At 41.1% G+C, this 13,649-nt stretch overlaps 1 protein-coding gene across 2 annotated transcripts in view; it reads right to left on the bottom strand.

Annotated features, from left to right (window-relative positions):
* Nucleotides 1-139: 139 nt before the first annotated feature.
* Nucleotides 140-13,649, bottom strand: part of LOC100740905 (collagen alpha-5(IV) chain) — a 57,374-nt gene continuing 43,864 nt past the window's right edge. Inside the window, exons 6-27 of one of the 2 annotated variants that reach the window (XM_003491842.4) lie at nt 12,069-12,311; nt 11,668-11,829; nt 11,205-11,331; nt 10,983-11,132; nt 10,725-10,901; nt 10,118-10,282; nt 8,821-9,164; nt 8,364-8,616; nt 8,007-8,200; nt 7,620-7,826; nt 7,439-7,544; nt 5,725-6,269; nt 5,017-5,215; nt 4,630-4,829; nt 4,426-4,525; nt 3,846-4,031; nt 3,125-3,417; nt 2,693-2,780; nt 2,427-2,597; nt 2,020-2,205; nt 1,616-1,908; nt 140-1,463 (exon numbers count right to left, since the gene is read on the bottom strand). In XM_003491842.4, coding sequence (XP_003491890.1) covers nt 978-1,463; nt 1,616-1,908; nt 2,020-2,205; nt 2,427-2,597; nt 2,693-2,780; nt 3,125-3,417; nt 3,846-4,031; nt 4,426-4,525; nt 4,630-4,829; nt 5,017-5,215; nt 5,725-6,269; nt 7,439-7,544; nt 7,620-7,826; nt 8,007-8,200; nt 8,364-8,616; nt 8,821-9,164; nt 10,118-10,282; nt 10,725-10,901; nt 10,983-11,132; nt 11,205-11,331; nt 11,668-11,829; nt 12,069-12,311 — 4,875 coding nt within the window. In that variant the 3' untranslated portion in view covers nt 140-977. The remainder of the gene's footprint in view (nt 1,464-1,615; nt 1,909-2,019; nt 2,206-2,426; nt 2,598-2,692; nt 2,781-3,124; nt 3,418-3,845; nt 4,032-4,425; nt 4,526-4,629; nt 4,830-5,016; nt 5,216-5,724; nt 6,270-7,438; nt 7,545-7,619; nt 7,827-8,006; nt 8,201-8,363; nt 8,617-8,820; nt 9,165-10,117; nt 10,283-10,724; nt 10,902-10,982; nt 11,133-11,204; nt 11,332-11,667; nt 11,830-12,068; nt 12,312-13,649) is intronic. The other variant, XM_024369767.2, reaches the window with a different exon arrangement.

Here is a 13,649-nt window from a genome sequence, read left to right as displayed (position 1 = left end):
ACAAAAAAAAAAAAAAAAAAAAAAAAAAAAACATTTCACGTTCGCTGTCAAGCATTTCGAAATCGCGATCACGAAAGAGACCATTGAACACAAAATTCGCGACGTGCCGCTGCACAAAAATCATCAGACTGTTTCAGCGTCCGGTAGCTTCTATAAAACTGTTTTATTCGACTCAATGTAAATACATAGGCAAGTAAATGTTACAGAATAAAATAGCCATATATATGATACACTGGATTGTTAATTTAAAATTCGATTGTTTACGCGAGTTTGATCAGCGTCTGTGATGGCAGTGGATGCCGTCGATTGGCAATTTTTGGCCGAAGACGTTCGTCCCCGTATCGTACTTTTTGGCATTAAAAACGACCGACGAATGGCCTATTCGCATTATGAATGCTCCTTTATATATATTCCTTCGTTACACCATACGGAACAGACGCGATAACTTAACTAACAGATTCCAACATCTCGTTATATATACACACAGACTTGCTGTTTCTAGCGATGGGATTTGAAACGCTACAAATCGTTTCGAATCTGTATGAACGACGAAAAATTCGAATCACTTTGAACACGATCCGAAGTTCGCAACTCTCGACGAGTCTTGGACGTCTTGAGAAATTTCTAAGTGTTCGATGTTTCGCTGTCATTCTCGATACGTGTTTCTGTTTGCAAACGATACGTTGACGTAAATCGTTAACGACAATGCCCGAAGGAATAGCGCGAATGTCGATGTCCAGACGCTAGTAGAAGAAAAAGATCTTCGAAACTTTCAAGGCGTATCGAGACTTTAGAGATTCAAGACCGAAGATTTACGTGTAACGTAAGAATCTTAAACTTCGAGTCGCGTTCAAAGTGCTTCGAATCTTCCACTATAATCTTGAAAACCCTCGAATGGCTTTCGAGATAAGATTCAAACACCCATTACTAGTTGTTCGTTCGCACGATTACGTCCGTGCCATCGCATCGATCGTCGTTTAAGCCGCGTTCGGTGATTCCGTCGTTCGTTCTGGTTTACGTAGTCTGCCTCTTCTTCGATAGTGATACGGAACGCGTCTATTCGGATCTCTCGTTTTGCCTATAGGCGGTTTCTTGTGATATTGGTAGTTTGGATAATATGAATGCGGCGGTGGATACTGAATGTTGCCGACTTGGTCTCTCTGTCCATTCGGCGTGAAAGGTCTCGGCGTTCTGGCGTGTTGGTCTTCCGTCACGCGACGTCGAATGCACACCGCGCAACGACTTACTCGCGACGTGTGATCGGCTTTCAACGTCTGTGGTATAGGCCTGCGGAACATCTCGTACTCTTTGATGATGGTTAACCAGTAGGATATGGCAGTGGAGTAATAGTTGCAGGCGCCAAAACCATGGCACTCGATGAACGGTCTCGTGCGGAATTCTTCTAGACAGGAACCAGGGGACACCAAGGACTGACCGTATCCGCGTCCGCCTGCGTCTCGATGCTGAAAATTTTTCGTTGTTGCAGCTTTCACATTATTTCGGAATCGTTGGACTTTGGTTCGTTAATTTTGTAATTGAAACGCGTCTCGTTAGAAATAAGCAAGCGACCGGATACTCGCGAGCGAGAGCGGAAAGCGAAGAAAGTTGTACTCACCATGAGGAAACTGTATCCGATCCAAAGTTCTTCCCAACCACCGGGACACTCTGGTATAGCCATGGATTGACTGTGCACCGCGATCACTCGAGTTGGAGCCTCGCAAACGGAACATCTGGACAGGTACCTTCCGACTTCCGGTGCCGGTATAGACGCCATGGACATAGGCATAGGTTCTGTCGTGCTCAACCAATAGCTGTAATCGTTCTTATTGGCGTAGTCGCATACGTTTTGCAAATTGCACATCGTGAAAGGCATGGTGGAGAATTTTTGAAGGCAGCTTCCAGCGGTGCCTGAAACGAAATATAATCTCGATCACGCGTTCCACTCTTAGGAAGGAGAACAGCCGAGTTAATCAAGAAATTTAATGTTTATCTCCATCGGTCGTTTTTAAATCTTCTTACCAAGATCCTGTCCGACGGAATATCCTTCGCCCATTATGTGCAAAAACGAGAAACCGTCCCAAAGTTTCACTGTATTTCTTGGACACACTGGTATCATTTCGGATTGAGAGTGTCGAGCAAAGAAGAAACCTCTGTTTCGGGCACCTGGTGCCGGCGGTGCCGGACTTCCCCGCATTCCGGGGGATCCTACGAATTAATTTGCATTTTTTTACATTTCTAACGTGTCATTACTGTTAGATCATAGCTTTTTATTCGCAAATAAACGAAGATCACAGATTAGTCAAATTTTGTATTTTTTGTACAGGGACAGTTTCAAAATTCAACGCGTTGTCAATCTATCTCGTGAATTCTAATAACATTGCTCGTCACGATATTAAAATAATGCTTGTTAATAAGTGATTTGTTACCTGGTGGACCTTGTCGGCCAATTGCACCGCGAAGACCAGGATAACCAGGAGAACCAACAACGCCTTCTGGTCCTGGAAGACCGGGAAGTCCTTCCATTCCTGGTTCTCCTTTTCTTCCGGGAATTCCGTCTTCTCCTTGTTCGCCTGTTATGCCTTGAATCCCAGGGAAACCTACGCAAATATAAATATATCGTATGTATATTAAATGTTCTTTCAAATTATAAATTATTGATTTATTTCGAAATTCTTTTTGCTTGTTATAATACCTGGCAGTCCTGGAAGTCCTGCATCACCGGGTAAACCTTTTCTTGGGAAAGGCGAGAATGGGTTAATACCATTATCTCCTTTCGGTCCCTGCGAAGCGTACGAAAATTTATATAAATTTTCTGGAAATATTATTCGCGACAATATATTAATTAAATTATTCAATTTCTTTTAGATTCTTTACCAATCTAAACGCGTTAATTGTATCTCATTACAGCGATACCGAAACTTCAAAATATTTCGTATAATACACGCGATATGTTAACGAAAATTGTTCAAATCGACAGGAGTTACTTATTTTTATACGACAAAATTTGTATATTCTTTAAACTCTTCGACATGGTTACTTATAAATAAATTTCCCGAATATCGACATAATTAATATTCTATGACTAATAGGGCATCGAATATGTAAGATAATTGAAATAACTAACTTTTGGTCCTGGAAGTCCCATCGCACCGGATAAACCTTCGTCTCCGTCGTCACCGCGTTGTCCTCTTCGTCCGGGTAATCCTTCGCGTCCAGGAATGCCCATTTCGCCAATTTCTCCCTTTATTCCTTTTATACCGTTAAATCCAGGCAATCCTGGTTCTCCCTGTCTTCCTTTGATGGCGAATATAGGCAGTCCACGGTCGCCAGGTTCACCTTTTGGTCCTTGTAGACCAGGTATGCCTTCTAACCCTTCTAATCCTGGAGCTCCAGGGAAACCCGTGAAACCTGCTGGACCTACGCGCGAAGATGAAATATGAGAACTTGTTCGCGATTCGCGATAAACAGTGATCCTGTCGATAGCGTAGATTTTTATAAATATTCGTTTAATTTAAATCAATTTTTTTTAGACAACTTTTCCTTTTTAGGCAAATTTTTAAACAAATTTAAAGATTATAGACATTGACTGTAGAAGGTGCATAAAATACACGGAATACGCATAAAATGTGAAAATATATAAAATATGAAAAATGTAGAGGTGTTGAGGTCTACCAAATATTATAGAGAACGGTGTACGTGATATTTTTCTTATTTTAGATAAAAATATATTTTAGCGAATTAGCAGCATTTTTTTCAAATTTCTGACGAGAAGCATAAATATATACGCAATTTACCTATAAATCGTAAATGAGAAATTCATTCGTACTATGAGAAGAGAGTAATACCTCGATCCCCTGGAAGTCCCTTTGGACCACGCGTACTGAAACCAACGTCTCCCATAATTCCTTTAGGTCCATTATATCCGTATTCTCCGGGTGCACCCTTTTGACCCGGAATTCCTGGAGTCCCGGGTAGTCCATCTAGTCCAGGTAATCCGTCCTCGGATGGTTCGGCCAACTCACCGGGTAATCCTAGATAGTATAATGTAGTTATACGCATTTATACAACGAATATCTTACCGGTGATCGTGTTGTTTTAACGCGAGACATTGCAAATCGACTAGTTTCAAATTTGTTGCCTTTGATATTGCTAAAGATACGTAAGGATTTCTGAGAAAATTAGCGTTTAATTTTCCTAGGACTCAAATTCCAAGGTCCGATGGTACACTAGCTCGCGAAAGTACACTTTGGACACTTTTATGTTCGTGTCGTGTAAAACGTTTTGAAATTTCGCTACTATTTTCATGAGCCTCTGTATATATTTATATTCTATCTCTTTATCTATAATTTTCTATATCTGACACATTTAAGTACAGATCAGTGGTTGGTGAATATAGCGTTGCATAGAAACGCGATTGGTGTTTACCTGGGAAACCTTGAGGTCCTCGATCGCCAGGAAGACCCGGGAAACCTGGCACGCCTGGGAATCCGACCGGCCCAGGGAATCCCATATCACCTTTCATACCCTGAAATTATTAAATTATCATTAATCGTTCTTTAATCGAACGATTAAAATTGCTAAGAACAAGCAATTTCGAGGGCTGATTTTTTATATTCGTTATTTATGTACCTTTCGTCCATGTAACCCTATGAAACCTTGTTCACCGCGTATTCCTTTTTCACCTTGCAAGCCTTCGAGGCCGGGAGTACCGAAATCACCCCTTTCCGATTCACCGTACGACGGAGGACCTGGTTCACCTACCATTCCTTTGGGTCCTGGTGCACCCATTAAACCGGGTAATCCTCTAGGACCCGGATCACCAGGCATTCCTGAATACAATTTACACATTGTACGATATTTAGCATTTTTCCTGTTCTCCAGCGTCATATTGTAAATTGTTAATATTTTGACGATTCCTTCGCGGAGTTGGTGTAATAAAAAAAAACGTAGGTTTTAATTTTTACTCTTCTTTTACAATTTACAGATCAGAGCAGTAAAATAATTTACGAAACCTACCTGGCAAACCCATTTGACCTGGATCTCCATCCAATCCTCGTTTACCTTTAGGCCCGCTGTAACCAGGTGGTCCTATCGGACCTCGTTCACCCTTCACACCAGGTAAACCGTGAATACCGTATGCTCCAGGCTTTCCCTTTAAACCCCAAATTCCTCTTGGCCCTTTTAAACCATCCGGTCCCATATCACCCACCTCTCCCTATATGAAACAGATAAACGAGGAGCTCTTATCATCTTATTATTTATTCCCGTTATTAATATTATCAACCAAAATGTCATATCGCTATCGCCATTTAGTATTCTTTGATATAAGCACGGAATGTCGATGTATAACGTACGGTTATAATATTTTCAGGTTGTTTGGAATATTCATAGCGAAAGTTAAAAATGTTTTAACTAGAATTGAACCTTTTACCATCTATAACTCCACCAGTCTTCCGTCGGAAACATTTTTGACAAGATACGAGAAAATTAATTAATTTAGATCTGAAAATACGTACAAGTGGTTGGTAAAAAAATTGTAAAGTTAATTCTATATATTATATTTCTGCAATTGAATTTTTCATTTTACATGGAAATTTTCCTATTCGAATCATTGCGCTGAATTTCGGACAAATAACGATGCCCTGAATGCGTGCACCGAATAAACTTGTAGAACCAATTTGTTTCTACTGTATTTTTAAACATCGTCGTCGCTGAGAGACTTACTTTTGGTCCAGGTAGTCCGTTAAATCCGTCAAAGCCAGTTTCACCTTTGATTCCCTTCGGACCAGGGGAGCCATCGCGACCTATTCCTGGTTCACCAGGTGGGCCATGACGTCCATCCATGCCAGGGAAGCCAGGAGGTCCGAGTTCTCCCATGAAACCAGGCTCACCCACCTCACCTTGGGGTCCACTGAACGCGCTTTCACCCGGAAGTCCGTCCAAACCGTCCGGTCCTATGTCTCCAGATATACCTTTTGGACCAGGTAATCCCATAATTCCTATAACACCTTCGGGTCCAACGTCTCCCGGTTGTCCTTTAGCTCCAGTTATTCCAGGCATTCCGTCGGGACCAGGCCTACCAGAAAGACCAGATTCGCCAGTTTCACCATCGGCACCGTCTGGTCCAGGAGGACCCGGTTGACCCGGTGCACCATCTCTTCCTGAGTAGCCCATCGGTCCAGCATCACCGTCGTCACCTCTGCGTCCCATGAAACCGATTTCTCCTTTCAGACCCTTCATCCCATCGAATCCAGGTGTTCCGTAGGGACCTATTTTCAGCCATTTTATTAGCGATTTATTATTAATAAACTACAGACTTTTATGCATTTGCGGGAAATTTGAAAGCGCATAAATCCACAGAACGTGGGTAATACGCAAAAGTATCTAAAATATTTGAAGTTATAATATTTAATACATAAAACGATCCTCTAGATGGATTTCATCTTTTTACTCGTAAAAGCATATAACATAATTTGCTTAAATATCCGCGATTTAAATACCAAGTTTCCGCGTAATTCTGTTGCATTCTACCCGCTCTTTCGTTCCAATATACCATCGATGTTTGATAATTGGACTGCAGTTGAAATATCCGATTCCGTGTGTGCCATTCAAAGCATGTAAAACAGTCTGTTCGTAGTTTAAATATCATCGTTATACAGAATTTTGTAAAGTTTGGATTTCCCTGGCCTTTTCCAGTGGGAACGTACATATCGAGCGAGGCGTGTTCGTCGTTCGTTTATTGCGTTCATGCGTTACGGTTAATCCTTGTTTATAGTTACCTAACAATTCCCATGAATCGTCGCAACTGTTTCGAAAGGACCATTCTCTCTAGAGAGTCGGTCGATACACCGAACAGATTTTCTCGTACATTTAAAAACTAATCGGATGCCAATTGCGTTGATTAACATTTCCGATGTAATGACTGTAAATACTTGAAATTCTGCCTTGCAGAGTAAAACGTTTGTGAAAAACGAGCGCGATAAATTTCGTGTCATCTATATTTAACTCGAATTAAATAAAATCTCAAGCAACAACTAATAATATTGAAAACTAATTGATACAAGTTTTAATTGAAACAATGGATTTCTTTGCAAATTAACGGGGTCTGGAAAGAATAGAGCGACACAACTATCCGATCAATTTAATATCGCGAGTAATCAAGAGTATTACGTGTCGAGTATATGGCTATTGAATTACTCTTCTTAATTGTGTATGGTCACGATCCGCGAGAAATTGCTCTTTGCTGTATACAAAATAGCGTTACACAACACGGATCAAATACGTATCAATACACAGATCGATAGATAGATCAAAAAGTTGATCTATTTGGTCAATCCTTTATGTATCAAAGGATTCGTTTCGCAAGTAAAAAAAATAATAATAAATTTCTGATATTCGAATCGAATTAATAAAAATTAAAATCTAGAAACCATCTTACCTGTAATACCGACGTCTCCCATTCTTCCGGGCATTCCAGGTTGTCCAGCCATTCCAGGGAAGCCCCTAGGTCCCTGAGTACTGTAACCTCGTTGACCTTTGGCTCCCTGTCGATCGATTTTTCCCGTTAAATCTCAAGGATCAAATATCGGACGTCTATCGCCTTTGCTGTCTAATTTTACCTGTAGTCCAGTTAATCCTTCTTGACCAGGAGCACCTTTGCTACCTTTTGCTCCTTTCACACCATCCACTCCGGGTCTACCTTGTAAACCTCTAGGACCAGGATCACCAACGTCTCCCTTGTTACCAGTCCAGCCCATTAATCCATAATCGCCATACGTCTGGTTTGATCCTGGTTCTCCGCGATCTCCTTTGTTGCCCAAGCGTCCCTAAAGATCCGATCGAGAGAAAACAATTTTATTTCGCCTGTATTACGCGATAGTTGCATAAAAATTCAACATCACGAAAGAAAAATATTATTGATACATTTTTGTTGATTTTCTGTTTTTAACGTTATTTTACGTCGCGTTATTAAACGTTCGATTCGATTTCTTTGATCCTATGCCTACCGTGAAACCCATTGGTCCTTGTGATCCTGGTGTACCCGATGTTCCGCGAGGTCCTTGATCTCCTGGCATACCGGGATATCCTTTTAATCCTACAGGACCCTGACGCGATATACCAGGTGATCCAGAAATTCCAGGCAGTCCCGGAAATCCTTCGTCACCAGGCCATCCTTCCACACCTTTCGCACCGTCCTCTCCTATAGAAATTTCATCACACGTTTACTATCAAATAGCGATCGATAAGCGCTACTTTTTTAACATTTTTCATTTATTGTTAGTATAGTATATGTAGTACATATGTAGTATAATAATTGATCGGAAAAAATTCAGAGAATAAATGCTGTCACTTTATCTTCTTACCTATATCACCTCGTTCTCCTTTGTATCCTTTCTCTCCTTTCAGATTTATAACCGGTGGCGGATAAGATTCTCCGGGTTCGCCTTTTCCTCCTTTGTCGCCCATTGGACCTTTGCCTCCCGGAATGCCCGGGAAACCCGGCTCACCTCGAAGAAATTCTTTTGGTATCGACACGTTGTCACCCGGAAGACCAGGAATACCATCCGGTCTGGCGAAACCGTCGCGTCCTGTAAACCCTGGAGGACCAAAATCACCCTGAAAACAAAGGAGCGCCGTTCGTTGTCTATGTTTTCACGAAAAATTGATTAGCTCCCGCGAAAATATATAATCACAGAAGACACAATTCAACGATTATAACTCAATAATTATAAATATAAATAACAATTGTTCTTGAAATATTTTCTTAAAAGGCCAAGCCTCTCAGATGCCGTTTTTGATTCGGATAAAAAATATTTTTACCTTTTCTCCCTTAGGTCCTTGAATGCCAGTGTCACCACGACTACCAGGTTGACCTCGCGGGCCTCTTGGTCCTTCGACACCAGGGAAACCCTTGTCACCGATATCACCAGGCATTCTAGTTAGTTTGTCTGGCCATGTCAATTTTCCCATTTCTCCTTTAGGACCTTGAGGACCAGCGATTCCTGGTCTTCCACTGTCTCCTTCCAATCCTCTGGGTCCCATGATACCCCGTTTACCCTGTACACCTTTGAATCCACGAAGCCCGGACAATCCCGGGTATCCTGGCGTTCCAGGATATCCGTCCAGGCCGGAATCGCCAGGTTCACCCTTTCTACCGGCTAGGCCTGTTTTCAGAAATAGTACGTTTCCATATACTACGTGTATTGTATAGTAATCGATCGGAATTTCTTTTTTGGGTAAATAAGAACTTCGAAATATCTTTACATTTAGATAAAGTAAAAAATACATGGATACTCCATAAAATTTTCTCTAATTGTTTAAATATTTTTATGAGTCGCCGCGTGTCTATTTTTTCCTAACGATTTGCAATCATTGTGAATCGTAATTATCAATGACAACTTGATCGATGATAATCAAATAGAGGTAATCGAAACGTAGAATTTGATTCAATAGTGGCAAAGAAATTATTCTGCAAATAATTACCGATGAAAACTTTTTTATTTTAAATGAATCGTTCGACTAAATTCCCCTTTACCAATTAACTACCGAAGTGGATAATTCTCGTAACAGTTAAAAAATCATTTTCGTTCTTTCTTCCCGCTTATGTAATTAAAATTCCCAGGTATTATCTAAAGTAGGTGGTAGAGATTATCCTCTTTCAACAGATTCGTTTCAATGGCGTTTAGTCATTCACGATCCAAATTTTTGTAGAATACAAAAACACGAAAATAGAGAGGCTGTCGTAGTAAACGATATTACAAAGCTTTTAAATATTTTTTTAATGGAACATTGAAAACCTCAGTGTAGGCTTATAAGCATGTAAGTAAGTGAATAAGTACACGATGCTATCAGATGCGATAACGTTGTAATCCTATTGCGAATTCAAGATACAGCAATAACTGTCCACCGTTCTTATCTCAAGATGTCATCATCATTAGTCACGCTAGTAAACCGATATTGTCTCGACAGTAGCAAACAGAGCGGAGCCATAGTATAATATACTATTAAAGCACAGATTTTCGATACGACGTTGAAACAGAATATTAAAGTTCAACGTCCATAGACATTAAAATGAGAAATAGTTTTTCTTCCTTTTTAATTTATCGATATAACATACCTGGCGTACAAACACCGCAGTCGTCTCCTTTAAGACCTTTTACACCTTTGAAGCCTGGCGCACCTGGAAATCCATCGGGTCCAGGAAGTCCTGGAAGTCCTGGTAAACCACGTTCACCCGGAGGGCCTCCGATCCTGCTTCCTTTCCCAGGGAAACCTTTAGGACCTGAACGATCGAAACACGTTAATTAGCATCGCTATAGGAAATTGTACAGGATACCAAATTTCCATTACAGCATATCGATGAAGATTTTTGCTTGTAATTAAGAAAAACGAACACGAACGAATTATTGTCGAATATGAAACGATTTCTTCGTCGCCTACGAAATATCTGTGTTTTTAAATCAGGAGCATGAGAAAATATTTTGTCTAGTTGATTAATCTTTATCAATTTTGGTTACTAGGGACCGTTTCCTCATTTTTTTCATTTCATCAGCAATTTTTCATTAATATTCCGACAATTAATCAATCGCTTTGTTAATCGGTGTTCTGATAATCAACGTCCTAAAATAGTATAGACGTATGTACAATTACGAAACTACGAATGTAAGTGTATAAATATAAATTATAAAATAGACGTGCAATTTATCAAACGAAAGAAAAGGTACCTTGGGGGCCATGGTCACCACGATCTCCCGGTAATCCAGGAACACCGGGGTATCCAGGTTTTCCATCTAAGCCTGGTGGGCCGTGTATCGATATTCCAGGAAAACCTTTTGGACCGGCGAGACCGGGTATACCCGGTGCACCCGGTGGACCTTGTAAACCCATTTCTCCGGTAAGACCTTGAAAAGAGAAATGTAACGAAGTATATTTCAGTCGGTTCAACGCGTTCTTCGATGGACATCGAATCGTTAGATACAAACCATCTTGCCCTGGCTCTCCTTTGATGGAAGATCCTTTCAGTCCTGGCGATCCAGGAGGGCCGATCGGTCCTGGAGGACCAGGTGGCCCGATATAACCTACTTTACCGGGTAAACCTGGTATTCCTGGTTCTCCTGGATTACCAGGCGGACCTAAATAGAAAGAAGCAGTTGTCACGTCAAGATCTTTTTTCGTTCTATTTTTAGAAATGGATAAAAACAAACCTAGATCTCCTTGAATTCCAATATTTCCTTGAATTATTTCGTCCAGTTCCGGTATGTATTGTCCAGGTTCTCCCGCAGCTCCTTGTTTACCAGGTGGTCCTTGGTTTCCGGGCTCTCCCAGCTCTCCCTGAAATCAAAATACAGAGCTACGTCTCTCCGAGTCGATTTTCAAAAAGTCATCTAGTCTGCTATTGTTATCCTATTGAAAGATAATTCTTATTCAAATCGATTATTAAATTAGATATTTTCGTATCGATTGTAGCAAAACGCTAAAACATAATCGTAGATTTGGTTCGATAAATAAATCTGCAAAATTAATAAAATCTCAAGGCACGTATGTACGTAAAAAGTGATCAATTCATTTTAAACCAAGTACGAACAGCGTACAATTTGAATAAAATGCGCGATGGAATTATTTTATTAAGTTTCTTTGACTAAGAACGAAACGGTAGAGCGGTCATACATCTAATCCATCGGGTCCCGGTTTTCCCGCGTAGCCTGGAGCCCCTTTCTCTCCCTTTTCTCCCGAAGGTCCTGGCGGACCTATTGCACCCTGTTTGCCTCTAGGTCCATCGTTACCTTGCTCTCCTTTCATACCTTTAGTACCAGCGAATCCTGGACGACCCTGCGTGAAAATGTCACATATATACAACACGAATACGATTTTTAATTTCTCAGCGTATTCGACGTCTTAAACGTTAAATTCGTTGTCTTGAAATAATTTCATACGATGCAATTTTTCTTCGTTCCAGGAAGAAACTACTTAAAGACTTGCATATTTTTGTACCTCGCTAATTCTTCTTCCACTTGCGACGTACAATTTTATGGAATTTGTAACAATTTAAAGTACATAACGTTACTCACGTGAGGACCTTTCATGCCAGGTTCTCCCTTTCTTCCATAACCACCTTTATCTCCTCGCATTCCCTTCTCGCCCCTACTGCCCTTCACCGGATAGTACATGGTGTCTGTTTTCTTGTATTCATCTTTACTCGGTGGGCCAGGCTCTCCTCTGTCTCCTTGTTCACCTACCGTACCTTTCGCGCCATATACAGTTTCACCCACTTCACCTTGCATGCCTGGTAACCCCATGGGTCCGCGGTAACCCTAAAGGATCATTCAATTGTTCGTTATATATCTATCGTAAATAAGTAAGCTGACACGATATCACTTCGTTTCGTATTTCGTATTATCGTATAGAATATATGAAAATTACGTTAAAGCCGTATGATTTTATACACTCCAATGCTCTATCGTTATTGTTGTTAAAAAGTATAGTTTTAAAAGGGTTAAATCTACGAGTACAATCTATGTGGAAAGTACTATGGACTCAACTATTCTCAAAAGTCTCGTAAAACGAAATTGCATTAGAAGCTAAATCGCGCTTAGACCGTAGTTGGATTTAACCGCGTTACCGGAACGAAATTATATCCAATTTCTCATCTTTTACACGACAGAGTAAGAAGGCAACATGCACGCGTGCACGGTGGCCGGTTTACAGAAGGGCGAATGCAGCTAACGGAGGTTTCGAGTTTCTCGGAAGTTGCCGATCGGCCGCAGTGGAATCTTCTTCCGAGGGTAGACGGCTCGTATTATCAGTGGCTGTCGTGTCAGCAGATAACAGGCTCTTGAAACGCGACGTTTCAGATTTCAGCGGATTCTGCCCTGTTTAGAGATTAACATGTAGCTCCGTTGCTCCAGCGACTAATCGTCGCCTCTTATCCAGCTAGTTTCATCCACACATTTCTATATCTGCTTACCATATTTTCTCGTTATTTTATCAACCACGAAATATCATTCGAACGTCACAGAATAACTCTACATATAGTAGATCGCAGAAGTATTTGAACAATTGCTATAAAAACTTTTGCTCGTATATCTTACGTTATATGAAACGTTCGAGCAATTTTATTCGCACGACGAGATACCATCGTCGCGAGTATCAAATTCGAAATCGATCTGTGTTCACCGCTTCGTCTTGTCGTTAATTCCATTTTACACAGCGTTAGCCGGTCGAAACTGATTTTTATCGTAGCACGCGAGTTCGAGGGGGCAAGGACAAAAGGCAGTTACACGATCGTACAGCGGTGATTTTTACGAAGCCGCGTGTAAGAAGATTCCATCGCGAGCACGTTATCAAGGCGCGATATCGCGCGGCCCATGAATTCCTTTAAATTCCAAGTCGCATCTCGTTCGCCTCCGCGTTTCTTATTTCCGGCGTGTCCGTTAAATATTACCGGCCAACACTTAGTCAGCCAGACGATATTTCATGCGAGCAGGTGGCGTTTCGCAAAAAGGAACGAAACACGTCCAAAGACTGGACCGCCTCTCCCTTTCCTCGTCTTTTTCATTTTCTTCGTCGCTTCTCTCTTTCTCTGGTAGCTTCGTGGCTTGGCGAACGAATGGCACGACCTAAACCTTCGTAAGAGGTTCGCGAACCCTCTG

The sequence above is a fragment of the Bombus impatiens genome, unplaced genomic scaffold, assembly GCF_000188095.3.
Source record: "Bombus impatiens unplaced genomic scaffold, BIMP_2.2 scf_0640, whole genome shotgun sequence".
Classification (NCBI taxonomy): Eukaryota; Metazoa; Arthropoda; class Insecta; order Hymenoptera; family Apidae; genus Bombus; species Bombus impatiens.
This window is presented reverse-complemented; position numbering and strand designations above follow the sequence as displayed.